General features: G+C 42.6%; 1 protein-coding gene across 1 annotated transcript in view; it reads left to right on the plus strand.

Moving 5' to 3' along the window:
- Nucleotides 1-789: 789 nt before the first annotated feature.
- The window catches only part of Pstpip2 (proline-serine-threonine phosphatase interacting protein 2), a 66,994-nt gene continuing 50,804 nt past the window's right edge, over nt 790-16,979 (plus strand). Inside the window, exon 1 of the mRNA XM_076836713.2 lies at nt 790-938. Coding sequence (XP_076692828.1) covers nt 906-938 — 33 coding nt within the window. The 5' untranslated portion in view covers nt 790-905. The remainder of the gene's footprint in view (nt 939-16,979) is intronic.

A 16,979-nucleotide genomic window follows, 5' to 3' on the forward strand; every position in this document is an offset into this window, starting at 1 on the left:
CTTGCCTGGGGTGACTGATGGCTGTCTTGCCTTGGACCCTCTTAAGAAGTAGCAACCGGCAGCGCTAGACCTGGGGTTCCGTATTACTTCAAGGCAGAGACGGATCTGACTTGCTCTGGGGTTACATTTATGAGGGTGGCAGACTGGAGGCAGATAAGGAAGCTCGGGCTCCTACTGCTGGGTTGGGATTGGTGGAGAAGAACCTTGGATCCTGAGGACCCCAAGGGGGTCAGAGAAGAGCTGAGCTCCTGCTAAGGGACCTAGAGTCAAGGGGAGTCTGCAGCAATGACATTTTAGACTAAAACTGTTGGGCCTGACCTGCAGTGGACGCTCCCGGAGTCGCGCACAGGACTCGCCAAAGCGTCTACTTCTTCCGCTAGCTTGCCAGTTCCCAGGCTTTAGGGAGCGAACACAGGATCCTCACCACCACCCTCTGATCAGGCTGGTTCCGAGGCTCCTTTCGGCGAACCAAAGAGCCTGGATTTCTCCGCAAGGGATTCGGTTGGCGGGGGGTCTTGTGGGCAGAAACCGGAGTCGAATTCCGGACCATTTCTTTGCAACCCTCAAAGGCTTACTGAAGAAGGGAGGATTCAGGGCTCTTATTGATGATTGCATGTCGACGAGGCGCTTCAGGTTGGCCTGGATCCGGGCATAGATCGCACCCTTTATCCGGCTAGTGCGTCGGATCCCCCAAATTCCTTGGTGCGCGCTGGCGCGGAAGGGTGGAGCGCAGAGGGTGGACTGCGGCCCGCGGAATCGGGCGTGGCTTAGGACCTGGGGGCGGTTTCCCTGCGCCACTGTGGAACTCCGAAGTTGTGCCTGACCAAAGGCTGTGACTGGCAGGCCTTCTGTCGTGTTCCCTCCCGTTGCATCGACTCTCCTCCGCGCCGCCTACTCGCGCCAGCATGACGGGCTCACTATTCAAGGCAAACTTTTGGGTAAGTCGGCAGGACGGACATCAAGTCCGCCCTTGGCTGAGGACAGGATAGAGGGGCACGGCCAGCGGGCACCCAGCTCCAGCACCACTCGGTGACTGTGCGTCCCAGAGCTCGGCAGGGCCCAGTCCTGCTGCAGGGCACAGGCAGAGCGGACAACGGTCGCTATCCTCTCTCTGCCCCAGGCCTCTACCACCGCGTCCGAAAATCTCGGGAGTCAGTCCCTAGGGTCCACCTTGTACCCCCACGAGTATGTATTCCAGAGGACAGGCATAGCCAGAGACACCTTGGATCAGGACAGAGCACCTCTAACCCCACAGATGAAAACTGAGCCGCAAAGGGAGGAGCAACAGGTCTGGGCAGAATCGCCACCGCAGCTGAGGCTGAGCCTGAGCAGGTTTGGGAGGACCTGGGGTGGAGGCGCAGTCACCCCCAGGGGCTACCTTTTCTAGGAAACTAAAGCTCAGAGGGTTTTCTTTGCTGGCAGCCTGTTTTCTGACGACCTTCATAGCCCATGAGGCACCCCAGGGAGTCCGAGGCGAGAGAGAACCTAGGAGTTGGTGGAGGCATCTAAGGCCAGCCAGGGCTGGTTCAATTCATAGGTGTCATATCTTCCTGTCCCTTCCCTCTGTCCAGTCCTCTTCTCCTGCCTATCACTCCCCAGGTATCTCTTAAAGATCCATGCCTCCTAATTCAGATGAAGGACCCTCCTCCCTTTAAGAAGCTGCCACACCTGAGAGTTGGCCCACAGCAGCCCAGGGACCCTGCTTGGGACCCTACTTGACTCCTATCTAGCATCACAATCACTTAGCATGTCCCTGTCCCCTGGGTTGCTGTGTGGAGAAAGCTGGCTGTCTGTCCTCAGGGGACAAAGTTTAGACCCTATCTTGTGAGGCTGACATTTTTGAGGTCCTGGGTACTGCTCACTAGTAGGATGAAGGGCTGTGGCAGCCTCACAGAGAGGGTCAATAACCACACAGCTGGCGCTCACAGGAAGTCTGGGAATTCTTCAAGCACAGTATAGTACTTTTGCGTCCCCATGACAGGCACTGTGAAAACAAGCAGGACACACTTGCCTTTCCCCGCTCAAAATGTGATACCAGTTTTCAGGTCTCAGTGCAAGTGTCCCTTCTGGAAAGCCTTTTTTGACTGCACCCAGTAGACCCTGCTCACATAGCTCATGTTCTGCAACTTCTTAGCATTTACTAGCTAATGAGTTTGGTGGTCCACAGAACACAGCACTTGTGGTCAGGTACTGTGCCTACTGTCTACACCACTGCCCCTTGCATAGCAGGCACACAGTGGGTCCTTGCCAAGTATTTCTTGAATGAGCAAAATGGGTCTGAATCCAACGGGTATGTGACTTGATGAAAGTTGAAATCTCCATCCTCAGAGGGCCCCTGGCCACTGTAAGCAAGTCCCCCAGCTGTTCCCTATGCATTCTTTGTGGAGTGGTCAGGGAAGGGACAGAATGAGGTCTGGGTTGAGGGAGTTTGGATGACGTTCTCTGGGAGAGACTCTCTGGGCTTCTACTTTCAGAAGTTCCCTGAGATCCCAGGTGACAGTTTGCAGAGGCATTTTCCATCTTTAATTTCCTGTGACCATTGATGTCAGATAATAAAAACGATTGCTATTCTTACTACACACAGACTCTGTCAAACACTGCTCTAAATGCTTCCCTCACATTACCCTATGAGGTAGCTTACTTACTCTCCAATTTTACAGACGAGGAAACGGAGTGACAGGGAGCTTAAGCAACATTCCCAAGGCCTTAGGGCTGAGAAATAGTGGCTCACAAGTCTGCATGGACTAATTGCTCAGCAAGTGCCTCAAAAAGGGTGGTGCAGAACAAGAGTGTCCCTGTATAGGGAGTATAGCTGTCTGTATGGCCTCTTGGGCATGCCAGGGGTGGAGGTGAGCCATCCTTTGACTCTTCACATGAGTCTTTCTCCTGCAGCTCCAGCCATGAGTTCCTGCAGGGTAGGAGTGTTCCAGCTAAGCCCCAGCGTCTACCATAGTTCTTAGCATATGGATACCCAGGAATCAGATGGATAGAACATGGTCAGCCAGGACTAGGGAAAAAAGGGGCAGGGAGAAGCTTTGGGAGATCTAAGTGCTGCCTGTCAGTGTTTCTGATCCAGTTTCCTTGATAGTTCCCAGTCCCAGTCCCTTCCTCCTCCACATAAGATCAGGTGTTCTACTCTCAGGGAGTAAAACAGGCAGGGTGTTGATGGCTATAACATTTGTGTTTCAGGGATGAGAGGTGGTGATTGGAATAGGAAGAAAACTTTGGACACAAATGGATATCAATTTACTAGATTTAACAAATTTCTCTGGATAAGGCACTCTAATATAAGGATAAAACCACTACTTGGTTTTAAGATGGATGTCTTTTAGGATGTAAGGTGGGGAGGGAGCCTTGAACACCCGGTCTTAACAATATGGAGGAGGAAGGGACTGGGAATGGGAACTGACTGGCAGGAGTCAAGGAAACTGGGCCAGAGGCAGAGGGATCTGTTCCAGGGTGGAGACTGTAGGGAGGGGATGGAGGTGGGAGGTGATACTGAAGAGGTAAAAGAGGTCAAAGCTGTAGACCAGAATGAAGGTGAATGAAAGCAGGAGAGGAAAGGAGGGCGGGATCAGGCTGCATAGAAGGGGAACTGGAAAATGAGGTGGGGGCCCCTGAAATAAGGAAGTTAGTAGGAGGAACTGGTTTGCAGAGACCGAAGGAGGAGGAGGAGGTGGCAGAAATTATATAAACAATATGTAGTCGAGTTTAGCACCTGCAAGGGCAAAGGCCAGCAGAGTGCAAAGCTCCCCTCTGCACCAGTACATGTTCCTGCCCCTCTGCACCATGCCAGGGTTGCTTCTTTGGGGCGATCTTGCTGCAGTGGAATTTTTCAGGGCACAGGACGGGTACCAGGCAACAAAATTTGGAAGTATTTTAATATTTTAATAACTCAGTACAAATGTGGCATTGTGTACCACTGATATTTGCTGATTGATATTCTGGGTTTGTGGGACTGGTGGAGTTAGCTCTTGGAAAGGGTGTCCAGGTGAGAGAATTCATGGAATAGCATGAAGTGCAGGAGTGTCATTGGCGGTCAGCAGAGGCTGTGAGACACACTGGCTCTTACTAGTTGGGTAATCTTGGGGAGGTTGCTTAAATCCGTCAAGCCTATGTTGTCCTGTGAATAAAAATGTGTATAATAATAGCGTCTAATCCACAGGACTCTTGTGAGGATTAAACCAGAGGGTTTAGTACAGTGTTTAGGACAGAGCGAGCACTTGTAATTATTAGCTATTGTTATCAACATGGATGACAAAGGAGGTAGGGGACAGTTACTCAAGAAGAAAGAATAAAGAGATAAAGTCCAAAAAAAATATATAAGCACTTTTGGTGAATACCTGTTTTTAGGGAGGGGATCGAGGCGACAGAGAAAGAGACAGGGAGAAGGCCCTGTCTCACAGGCCCAAGAGAAGAACATTCCAAGGAGTTGAGAAGCCCATGGTAAAATGAAGCACATGTTCCTGAAAAAGTATAAGTCAATGCGTACTTTGCAAATAATCATATTTAAATGTATGATGAAAATGTTAATTTAATGGAAACTTTTGGTGGATAGGTTTCAAAGGGAGATAATCAGCATTCTTTAAAACTGGGATTAGAAAGCTGGGTATGGTTGGTGGTGCTTGCCTGTAATCCCAAAGACTCGGAAGGCTGAGGCAGGAGGATTGCAAGTTCGAGGCCAGCCTCAGCAATTTGGCAAGGTCCTAAACAACTTAGTGAGATCCTGTCTCAAATTAAAAAAAAATCAAAAGGGTTGGGGATGTGGCTCAGTGGTTAAGTGCCCCTGGGTTCAATTCCTGGTTTAAAACGAACAAACAAACAAACAAACAAAACCGGAATGGGCCCCAACTTGAGTTTGCCTGATATTAGTGACAGCCTTAGTGTGTTTTCTCTTCCACTCCTCCCTGTACAGACTTTCTTTGTGCCTAGTTGGTTAATTAGTGCTGTGTAATTTATTTTTGTTAACGTTGATGGCTGCTCATTGGAATAAGATAATGACCAAGGATGTGGATGTGGCTTATTATTCGACCATTAAGCCACATCCACAGCTTCAGGAAATGGCCTGGCCACAGTGGAGGAGAAATTCCTGTCTTGGGCAGGATCAGATACAGTGCTCTTCAGATGGGCTGTGCTCAGACACAAGTGTCTTTCCAGTGTGGGCACACACAGGTGACTGTGGAACCTGTTCCAGAAGAGGTAGATTAAAGCAGTGTCCTCCCACCCCAGGGGATTTCCAGGTACCTCACTTGAGCTCCAGGTCATTCCTGTCCCTGGATAGTCTTCCTGATTCTCAAGGCTCTTGTCCATTGCAGCTTCCTAGTCTCGCCTCTTGCACCTGCAGTAGGCAGGACTTTTCTTTCTACCTGGGGATTGACCTGGGGGAAATCCTGGGGCCATCTGAACTAGCTTATTAACCTATTGTCAACTCAGGGCTGTCCCTCTGCTCCCAAACCTTTGACCAGATTGGGATCTTGTCCTTTGGGGACTTTTCCAGAGCTGGAGCTGATGCTATGACTGGCAGCCCTCTTCTCTATAGGGTGCCAGAAGGTCAGTGTGGGAGCCCCACCCCTTTTTAATGTGTAGAGAGAATTAAAAAAAAAAAAAAAAACCCACTACCACAATAGCCACTCCATGCTGACCACATGCACTACTTTATACAATGTTTAGGTTGTTGCTCTAATTTTTAAAAACTTTGTCTTGGATGTGGTCCCTAGAACACCATGAAGATTATTTTATATTATTTTGCAAAAGGCAAAGTGAAGTCATTGACAGCCACCCTTCTCCAACCCATTCTTCCCAGAGCAACCAGAGAAAGCTCTCTTTAAAGTAATTGTCAAAATTCTGTATCTTCTTTTACCTGAAAAATTTAACAAATAAGGCATGGGACCTATCTTTTAAGGAAAATAAAAAAAATATCTTACTGAAATACATAAGACAAAATCTGGATAAGTGGAAAAGCACAGAAAGTGTTTGACTGGTAAAAGTTAACATTTTTTTTTAAAGTCACAATGAAACAGATACATGCTTTAAAAATTCAAATATTTCCAAAAGGCTTATAATTTAAAAAACAGTGTTTTCCTGCCCTATGTTTTTTTTTTTTTTTAATCAACATGAGTCTGCAGAAACTCTTGGCTCTTTTTTTCTTTTTTTCATACTACCACTGTACTGTATAAAGTATGATTATACTGCTCTTTGTGTGTGTGTGTGTGTGTGTGTGTGTGTGTGTGTGTTTTACCGGGAATTGAACTTGGGGATGTTCTACCATTGAACCACATTCCCAGTCCTTGCTAAATTGCTTAGTCTAGCCTCAATCTCGGGATACTCCCAGTTGCCTGAGATGCTTGAGATGCTGGAATTATATGAACACATCACTGTGCCTGGTTTATACTGCTCTTTCTTTTTTTCTTTTTTTTTGGTACCAGGCATTGAACTCAGGGGCATTCGACCATTAATCCACATTCACAGCCCTATTTTGTATTTTATTTAGAGACAAGGTCTCACTGAATTGCTTAGCACCTCGCTTTTGCTGAGGCTGGCTTTGAACTTGAGATCCTCCTGACTCTTCTGCCTCCCGAACTGCTGGGATTTTAGGTATGCTCCACCTAGAGAGTTTGAAACATTAACTCTTGATTTACGGCTATAATACAAGATTTAGTTCTCTCTCTCTCTCTCTCTCTCTCTCTCTCTCTCTCTGATACTGTGGGTATTGGGTCTGGGTGTTCTACTACTGAGCTACTCCTCAGCTCTCAGACTCCCAAGTTACTAGGATTACAAGAGCAAGCCACGACACCGGATTTAGCTCTTTTACATCACCATTTCTACTTCCTTATATAACTATACCATCGTTTTTTACTTTTTATTTAGAAAAATTTCAAAGGTACAGAAATCTCAAGGCTATAAAGAATTCACAAATGCCCTTCACTCAGCTTTCTTTTCTTCTTATTTTGGTACCAGGGATTGAACTCAGGGCACTCGACCACTAAGCCACATCACCAGTTATATTTTTAGTTTATTTAGAGACAGAGTCTCACTGAGTTGCTTAGCGCCTCGCTTTTGCTGAGGGTGGCTTTGAATTTGCGATACTCCTGCTCAGCCTCCTGAGTCACTGAGATTACAGCCATGCACCACTGCACCCAGCTTCAGCTTTCTTAATGTTCAGCCCCATTTGCTATCTGAATTTCTCCTCTTCTAACTGAATACACATATTTTTTCATCAGACCATTTAAAGTAAATATCACTATGTGTGCGGCATAGGATAGGCAGGAAGATTGCAAGTTCAAGGACAGCCTCCACAATTTAGCAAGACCCCATCTTCAAACAAAAAATAAAAAAAGCTGGGGGTTCAGCTCAGAGGTAGAATTCTGGGGTTCAATCTCAGTACTGCAAAAAGAAAAAAAAAATTTCAACCTGAGGGTCAGCTTAGTGGTACAAATGAAATAATTTTCTATTCAAGAAGATGATTCTCACATGAAATTTTAAAATAATAAGTTTTTTTTTTTGGGTATACTGGTGATTGACTCCACCAGGGACACTTTACCATGGAGCTACATCCCCAGCCCTCTTTAATATTGAGATGAATTCTTCTTAAGTTGCTAAAGCTGGCCTCAAACTTGCAATCCTCCTGCCTCAGTCTCCCAAGTTGTTGGGATTATAGGTATGCATCTCTACACCTGACATTAAAATAATAGTTTTTACTAGTCACATAATATTAAGAAAATTAGCTGGGAATGGTAGTGCATGCCTATAATCCCATGGCTCGGGAGGCTGAGGCAGGATCATGAGTTCAAAGTCAGCTTCAGCAATTTAGTGAGGCCTTAAGCAACTCAGTGAGACCCTGTATATAAATAAAATGTAAAAAAAAAAAAAAAAGGACTGGGGATGATGTGGTTCATTGATAAAGCATCCTTGGGTTCAATTGCTGGTTTCAAAAAAAATTTGAGAAAATTAAAAAGATATCATTAGTAATTTGATATTTTTCCCAACATTTTTCTCTGAATTAATATAATCATAGTATATGTATTATTTTGTATTGTGTATTAAAATATCACAACTTTATTTTAAATATTGCTATCTATTTTCTTGACAACTATTTAAAAACATAAGTGACACAACTATTCTCTTTCTGTTTGGCAAAATATGCAATCTCCAAACTTTTCTATAATCAATAATGTTGTGATGTATATTATTAATGTAAGGAATTTAAAATTGAGATTCTTTACATATCTATTTCTGGAAAAAATAGATATGTAAAGACAGATTTTGTCATTGCCCAGCTGTGTTCCTGTCACCTGTTTCTCTAATAAATTGCTCTCTCCCTTTCCATGATGATAATTTCAGACCTTTTCCACTTGAACTTTTCCACTCTCATAGGAGTGTCAGTCCCTTCACTGTTCCTCACCTCTTTTTGCTCCAAGGACATATTCCTGGTTATAAACACAGACACTGTTTTCTCCATCCCCAGGAGATCAGATCCTACCCTAAAGGATCTGAATTAGATGTTCAAAAAGACCTCAGCTCTGAGGAATAGAAAGCATTTACAAGAGGCCTTTGTCCACACTCTTGCAGATAGCCAGGCCAGGTCTAGTCACTGTGGGCTAATCCTAGGCTGTCTGTCCCTCGCTCAGGCTTGCTCATTTACCTGTCCTATGGTAGTTAGTATCCATCTGTTTAAGCAGGATTCTCATATGATTCCTGCCCACAGGAGCAGTCAACTTGACTCTGACCAGCCCCACCTCGAGGCCACTGTCTTGGCTGGGGTCTCACCCTGGCTGACACAGGTTGGTATTGCCCTTGCCTGGGCAGTGTTGGTGGCATCTGTGCATGAATAACCTTCATGCTCCCCCATGTGTCCTCAACTCTAAGTCAAAGGGAGCAAATGACTTGGAAGAGTCAAGGCACCTACCTGGAGTAATGTGACCTCTTGTAGAAACTAAACGACAGGCCCCAGGGCCAAGGGCTTGGCAAGCCAGAGCCTCTCTGCTCTCAAAGGGCCAGGAAAGTCCTGGTGATAGGGTTTCAGATGGAAGCTGGAAGCTTGGAAAGACCAGAGCCCCTGAGAAAGTGAGTGTGCAAAGATTGCATCCATTTAGCAGGGAATTGTGATGGATTCAAAGAGAACAGATGTGGGTGGAGGGAGAGGACACCAGGCAAAGGCAGCCACCGCTGTTTTGGTCCTGGCTAGGTGCCACTTAAGGTCTTCACACTATTCTACTGAGAGAATGTGGATGACCTGCCCAAAACCACCCTGCCAACCACTTGGGACCTGAGCTTCCTGTTGGACATGAGGCTAGTGAGATCTGCAAGCCTGGTTCTAGGATGACAGTGCCTCAAATGATGAAGTGGTCCTTATTGTGCTGAGGAGGTGACTTTGTGGATGTGATGCACTAGTAGGTCAACAGCATAGTGTATTTGCAATTAAATTAATTTAAAATTGAAAGAATGAAATTGATGAGTGCATTCACTTAAAATTTAAGGAATTTTTAGAACAAGTGAATTTTAGTTTTAGTTTCTAACAATTATTCTTTAAAACAAGCACCAGGAAAGGTAGTTATAATAATAACTCAAAGAAAGTTACTAAACAATTTGTAAGAAAAAGACCTCATTTTCATTTAAAAAATATGAAGAATAGTGGAATACCATTTGGAAAATACTTAGGGGTTGTAAAACAAATATCAATCGTTTTCTCTGTGATTTTAGGCAATTTGAAAAATGTAATTATATTCTTTTTGCTTATTTGTGCTTTAGATTTTTTCTACAATAAAATAAGTATAGTTTTTAAAATGAAGAATTAGAGCTAGAGATGTGCCTCATGGTCCTGGGTTAAATCCCCGGTACCCCATGCCCACATCCCTCCACCAAGTTAAAAAGATTTTTTTCTTAATATATTAAAAATGGAACAGGCACACCTGTTCAAATAATAGAATAAAAGTGTCAAACCCAGCTGGCAGTGAACCAGCCTGCAAGGCAGAAGCCTGGCCACCTGTTCATATCAAGGCCAAGACCTTTCTCTTTAGGCAGGAGGATTGCATCCAGCTGGTGTCAGGACCAGCCTAATACTTATCCTTGTACTCAGACTCCTCCTTACCATCTTGGCTTTTAAGCAGAGACTTGCCTGTCTGGAGGTGGATGAACAATTATTATTATTATTATTTTTGGGAAGTGTACTGGGGAAATGAAGCTAGGAGACCTCTACTTCTGTGCCAATGCCCAATCCTTATCTATTTTTTTATTTTGAAAAAGAGTCTCTTTAATTTTCGATCCTCATGCCTCAGCCTCCTGAGTAGTTGGGATTACAGATGTATGCCACTTTAACTAGCTGATTTTTTTAAGTGTATAATGGAAGTTAATCATGTATTCTATAACATCTTCTACAATGTGTTCATTGTAGAAAAATCATACATTCTGTAAATTAAAATAATTTTTTAAGTACTCCCCAAGAAATGTAGTGATGAAATCATGTGCACATGATTTACCTGTGCAACTGTGATTTACCTTCTGGGGGAGCCCTTGTAGAGGTAGAGGGCTCTGCTGAGTGAGGGGAATATAGGGCCAGGAGGTACTGGGCTTGGGTCCAAAATATAAGGGAGTGCCAAAAAAGTCTCTCAGTAAATAATTCTTTTTGGGGAGTACCAGCTATTGAACCTGGGGTACTTAACCACTGAACCACATCCACTGTCCTTTTTATTTTTTGAGACAGGAAGTTGCTGAGGCAGGCCTTGAACTTGCAACCCTCCTGCCTTAGCTTCTCCAGTCGCTGGGATCACAGGTGCGAGCTTCTACAACTGGCAAGATAAATAATTCTATAATGTGTACACACACACACACACACACACACACACACATTTTTGCAGTGCTGGGGATCAAACCAAGGACCTTGTGCATACAACATCTTGAGCTCATAATGCAACATTTTTGAAAATCAGTTAATGCAAAAATAAACAAAAAAGAAAAAAAATAACAAAACCCTCATGATGAAAAAAAATCAAGATTTTAAAGAAAGCATTTGACTCTGTAATTGCTTCTAACAATCAGAACTGCTCATCTGTGCTGCAAAGAGAAAGAAGAGGGGCTGTGTGTGTTTGGGGCCCCTCCAGAGGCTTTATGAGCGAGGGTGCACATCTCAAGTTCAGCCAGGTACTTACCAAAACAGTAAGTTGCCCTGTAAGGAGAGTGATGGTGCACCCCTGCAATCCTAGCTACTTGGGAGGCAACAGGAGGATGAGAATTTTGAGGCCAGCCTCAGCAACTTAGTGAGACTCTGTCTCAAAATAAATAATTGAAAGGGTGAGGACGTAGCTCAGTGGTAAAGTGCTGTGTAAAGATTCTGGGTTTTTCCTTAGAAGGAAGCTTATATGTCTGCTTTCTCTACCTCTTTTCTTATGGGTATTTTTTTTGGTACCTGGAATTGAACTCAGCAGCACTACACCACTGAACCACATCCCCAGCTCTATTTTGTATTTTATTTAGAGACAGGGTCTCCCTGAGTTGCTTAGCACCTCACTTTTGCTGAGGCTAAGAGATCCTCCTGCCTTAGCTTCCTGAGCTGCTGGGATTACAGGCATGTGCCACTGGTTTTAAAAGTGATCTTTCCAATTCACAAGTGAGGATAAAAATGAATTGTGAAAATACAGAAAACCATTTGACTATAATAATAGTAATAGTAATAATAATAATAATAATAATAATAATAATAATAATCAACTCAAATGAAAACAGTACTAGGGTTATGTTTTTCACCTAACAAATTTAGGTAGTTTAAAAAAAGTGCCAATGCCTTTCACTGGGGAAGGAACAGGGAAACAGGAAGTAAGTTTTTGCCAGAGGCAAAATAGAGGCAGGGTAAACTGTTGGAGCTGTTTTTGGAAAGGATTTGACTGTATGTGTTATGAGACTTAACAATCGCAAGTGGTTGCACTGTTACCTCTTTTAGCAATCCAGCCTAAAGAAATATTACAAATATGAAAAGAATCCCAATTTACTAGAAACAGTTTCATTCATAACAACTAAAAGTTTGGACTAGTCTGGGAAGAGTTGACACTGATTTTACCTATGACAAGAGGTCCAGCTGGAGGCACAGGACCAGATATCACATCCAGGCATGCTAACAATCAGCAAAAGAGAAAAAGAAAGTGTCATAAAGAGCCATTTGCCTGGGGTTCCACCCAGAGGAAGCTTGTCCTAGAGATCTCTTACTCACAACCACCTTCCAAAAGTGATTTCAAATTTTATTTCCTCTTCTCTTACGAGAGAGCCTATGTTTTACATAACAGACCCCGCGATTCAAATGATCAAAACAAAACAGTTACTCCCATCCCCTGCTTTTCCACCTAGAAATTTCTTTTCACTAGCCAGGTGCAGTGGTGCACATCTATAATCCCAGCAGCTCAAGAGCCTGAGGCAGGAGGATCATGAGTTCAAAGTCAGATTTAGCAATTTAGTGAGGTCCTGAACAACCCTGTCTCTAAATAAAATATTTTAAAAAGGGCTGGGGGGTGTGGCTCAGTGGTTAAGCACCCTGGGTTCAATCCCTGGTGAAAGTGAAGAAGGAAGGAAGGAAGGAAAGAAGGAAGAAAGGGAGAAAAAAACAAAGAAGGAGAAAATTCTTGCCCAAGGCTTCCAGAATGTTCCCTTCTATGAGGCCTTGTCTACACCAACCCTGGCAATGCCGGGATCCTCTGTCTCAACAACCCCATCTCTGTACTTCAGCTGTGATACTATTTTCAATGTTATCCTAGAGGGCTCAGTGGCATAAGGCCCCGGTGGGTCTGGGTTTGGCCCTGCTTGGCTCTGCTATTGTTGTTCCATCTTTAGCTGGTAGTGGGTGTAACTTCACTGAGTCTCTGTGTCTGCATTGTAACATTCCAGTAAGCATACCTGTCAGGGTTGGGATGAAAATTCCCGTTTTTAACGATTGTTTACTGAGTATCTCCTTTATGCTAGTTGCAAAAAGGAGATGTCCATACCCTAGTATATGGAACTCAGAGTAACCAAATAAATATATCCTACAATTAAGGATCTTGGTAATTGATTGCAGAAGAGGAAATATATAGGATGTATAAGCTTCCTATTTCTGCTATAACAAAATTAGCATAGACTTAGTGGCTTAAAACAACACAAGATTTACTTTACAATTCTATTTTGCTTTGCAGTATTGGAGATTGAACCCAGGGACTCACTTATGCTAGGCAAGTGCTCTACCATTGAGCTACATTCCCAGACCATCTTATAGTTCTTGATGTCAAAAATCTCTCTAGACTGGGACCTGGGTTTAAATCTTAGCAGGTATAGCCTGCCATGATCTTTTGTCACTTACCCTACTTCCTTTCAGCAATCAACCAGGATAAAGGGTTTTGGTTCTAGAGATTTTGGTTCTGAAGAAGATTAAATCTGAATCAATTTTACATGCCCTTCCCGTCTACTTTATGCCATTCTCACCTTTTCGAATGTAGAGGGGGGACAGGCTTGGCATTTAAAGAGAATAAACGTTTTGCACATACATGTATTGTACAACAGTAAAATCCTGTTATAACCAGCTGTCCTTGTTCTTCATCTCCGTTTCTTCCCATTCTGTAACCCAGGCTTCACCAGCTGTTCCCCAGTGACATTACCTAGCTTCCCTCCACCATCACCTACTGACTATTTCCACTATGCGCCTTTCCTACCTTCCCTTCACTACTGATCAAGTGAATACTTGGTTATTATTTCTTCCTTACTGTGCTTTATTTTTGTTTGGTTCTAATTAATGAAAATAAAAGTTTCTAAATTTACATTTTTATAGGGTATTATAAATAAAAACAAATTGTATACTTCAAAAAAAAATCTCTCTGGACTAAAATCAGGGTGTCAGCAGATTGCATTCCTTAGAGAACATTGGAGGAAAGGTGGAGGGGAGAATTAGTTCCTTGCTTTTTCAAGCTTCTAGAGTTTGACTGCATATTTTGGCCTGTGAGTCCCTTTTATCTTCAAAATCAGCAATCACATTACTCTGATTCTCTGGCTATTAAGGACCCATGTGATTTCATTGGGCCCAGTTGGACAACCCAGGATAACCTTCCTCATCTCAAAGTTGATAATTCAATTATAGTTGTAAAATTTCTTTTGCCATGTAAAGTCACATATTAACTAATTTCACATTAGTACATTTTGGGGGGTTATTATCTGCCTACACATTGGGAGACTGAATGGAGTACTGATATGTATGGGGAACAGATTGGATGTGGGGAACTTCTCCAAGGAGGTGACAGGTGAATTAAGATGTCAAGCCAGCCTTGTGAACTGCTAGGGGGAAGTGGAGAGAGAAGGCAAGGTTGGAAAGTTATATTTGAGGAATAGAAATTACAATGTGACTTCCAGAGGAGGCAGGCCAAATTGTTGAAAATTTGTTTGAGAAAAGTGAATTTGCTGAAATTATCCCATTTACTAGAAAACTTGTTTCTAGTAATTAATTAGAAAGTTAAAACATGATTATCTCATTTTAAACAATTTAAAAAATTAATAGGTTTTCTTTTTTCTTTCTTTCTTTTGTACCAGGGATTGAACTGGGGGGTGCTTAACCACTGAGTCACATCCCCAACCTCCCGGCCCCGCCCCTTTTAAAAAATTTTATTAAAGATAGGGTCTCACTGAGTTGCTTAGGGCCTCACTAAGTTGTTGAGACTTGGTTTGAACTCATGATTCTCTGGCCTCAGCCTCCCAAGTCACTGGGATTATAAGCGTGCAAGACCATACCCAGCAATAGGTTTTATTATTTAGAGCAGTTTTAGGTTTATGGAAAAATTGAACAGAAGTAAAGATTTCCCGTGTAGGTAGGTTTCTCCTACCCTACATTCCTTGTCATTAACATGTAGCATTAGTGTGGCACAATTGCTGTGCTAATTGATATACATTATTATCTAAGGTCCATAGTTTATTTTAGGGTTTGCTTTTTTTTTTTTTTTTTTTTTTGTAGCAGAGATTGAACTCAGGGACACTTGACCACTGAGCCACATTCCCAGCCCTATTTTATATTTTACTTAGAGACAGGGTCTCACTGAGTTGGTTAGTGCCTTGCTTTTGCTGAGGCTGGTTTTGAACTCTCCATCCTCCTGCCTCAGCCTCTAGAGCTGCTAGGGTTACAGGTGTGCGCCACTGCATAAGCCAGGGTTCACTTTTTGTTATATATGGTTTTTAACAAATAAATAATAATATATCCACCATTATTGTACATCCAGAATAGTTTTGCTGCCCCCAAATTTCCTGTGTTTCACCTATTCCTCCCTTCTTCCCTTCTTTGAATCCTTAGCAACTGATGATCTTTTTACTTTTTCTGTAGTTTACCTATTCCAGAAAATCACAGTTGGAATCATATAGTTTGTAGCCTTTTCAGATTGGCTTTTTCACCTAGAAATATGCAGTTAAGATTCCCACATCTTTTTGTGGCTTGATAGCTCATTCATATCACTGAACAATATTCCATTGTATGGATGTACCTACCACCATTTATTTATGTTGTTCGTCTGTAAGGAATATCTTATACTCAGCTGTAAAGAGAATAAAATTATGGCTTTTGCTGTAAATGGATGAAAATGGAGACTATCATGCTAAGTGAAATAAGCCAGTCCCCCAAAACCAAAGGCCAAATGTTCTTTCTGATATGTGGATGCTAACACACAATAAGGGGTGGGGGGATAGAAGTTCATTTGATTAGACAAAGGGAAATGAAGGGAAGGGAGGATAGATAGAAATAGGAAAGAGAGTAGATGAATTGGACATAACTTTTCTATGTTCATATATGAATACACAACCAGTGAAACTCCACATCGTGTACAACCACAAGAATGGGAAGTTATACTCCATGTATGCATAAAATACACTTTACCATCATGTATAACTAAGAAGAAGAACAACAACAAAAGAACATCTCAGATGCTTCCAAATTTTGGCAATTATGAAGAGAGCTGTTATATAAGTTTGTGTGCAGATTGGTATGGGCATAGATTTTCACTCAATTTAGTTGAGATTTAGTTTCAGCAAATCAGCCTGACTGGTCTGGCTCAGTTGAACATCATTGTTACATGGGTGTCACATCTGATATGCATGAGAACTCTGTTGAAAACTCATGCAAGATGTTCATTGGATCTGCAAGTTAGAGAAAGAGCAGAGACATTGGGCTTGGATGAACGTGTGCTAGAAGAAATCCTATTATTTGAGACATGCTCAAGTTTGAGATTTGAATATACAAAACATTCTCATTCCCATAAATTATGGACCTAAATTACAGAAAACCCCAAATACACTGAACTTGAGTTGGACTCAGTGAATAAGAATAAACTAGGCTCTGGGGGTGCAGTTTGGTGATCGAGTACTTGCTTAGTGTAACCACTAAGGTTACACCTGGAGGTCCCAGGCTCCATCACCAGAACTGTGACAACAAAGCCCCAAAACAAAATCTAAAGTTTAAGTTCAATTTAGAACTTTGAAAAAAGTTCTCTAGAACATCACAAATTGTTGCCAATTTTATAAAGAGTTAGCTGGAAGAAGTAGAAACATGAGCCACATATTTTGGGGGTGGGAGGAGGCTGGCTGGAGTCCACAGTGAATTACTTGGTGTTGTTTCTCAGAACCAAAGTTAATTAGTCTGATGTGCAATTTGGAGATTATTGCATTTATTTGAATATTACTGGTTGAGTAACACCATTTGCATTTATGTATTTCTGTTCATATTAAGAGTATAAAGACTTTAGTCAAAGTGTAAACTTGGCCTTAGTTTCTTCATTTATAAAAGGTGGAAGTTAATTATATGGTGAATCTCTAAGATACCTTCTATCTCTAATATCCTAGCACTTCAAACATGACAGAAAACAATCTAGGTATTCTAAGAATGGTGGAACCAAGAATAAACTAGAGTCTGGGGGTCTAGGAAATGGGATATTCTGATTAAGTAGTCCTGATTAATTTCTGGTTCAAACTTGTTAGAAATCATAAATCTACCTTTGCTT

The sequence above is a fragment of the Callospermophilus lateralis genome, chromosome 17 (assembly GCF_048772815.1).
Source record: "Callospermophilus lateralis isolate mCalLat2 chromosome 17, mCalLat2.hap1, whole genome shotgun sequence".
In the NCBI taxonomy this organism is placed as follows: domain Eukaryota; kingdom Metazoa; phylum Chordata; class Mammalia; order Rodentia; family Sciuridae; genus Callospermophilus; species Callospermophilus lateralis.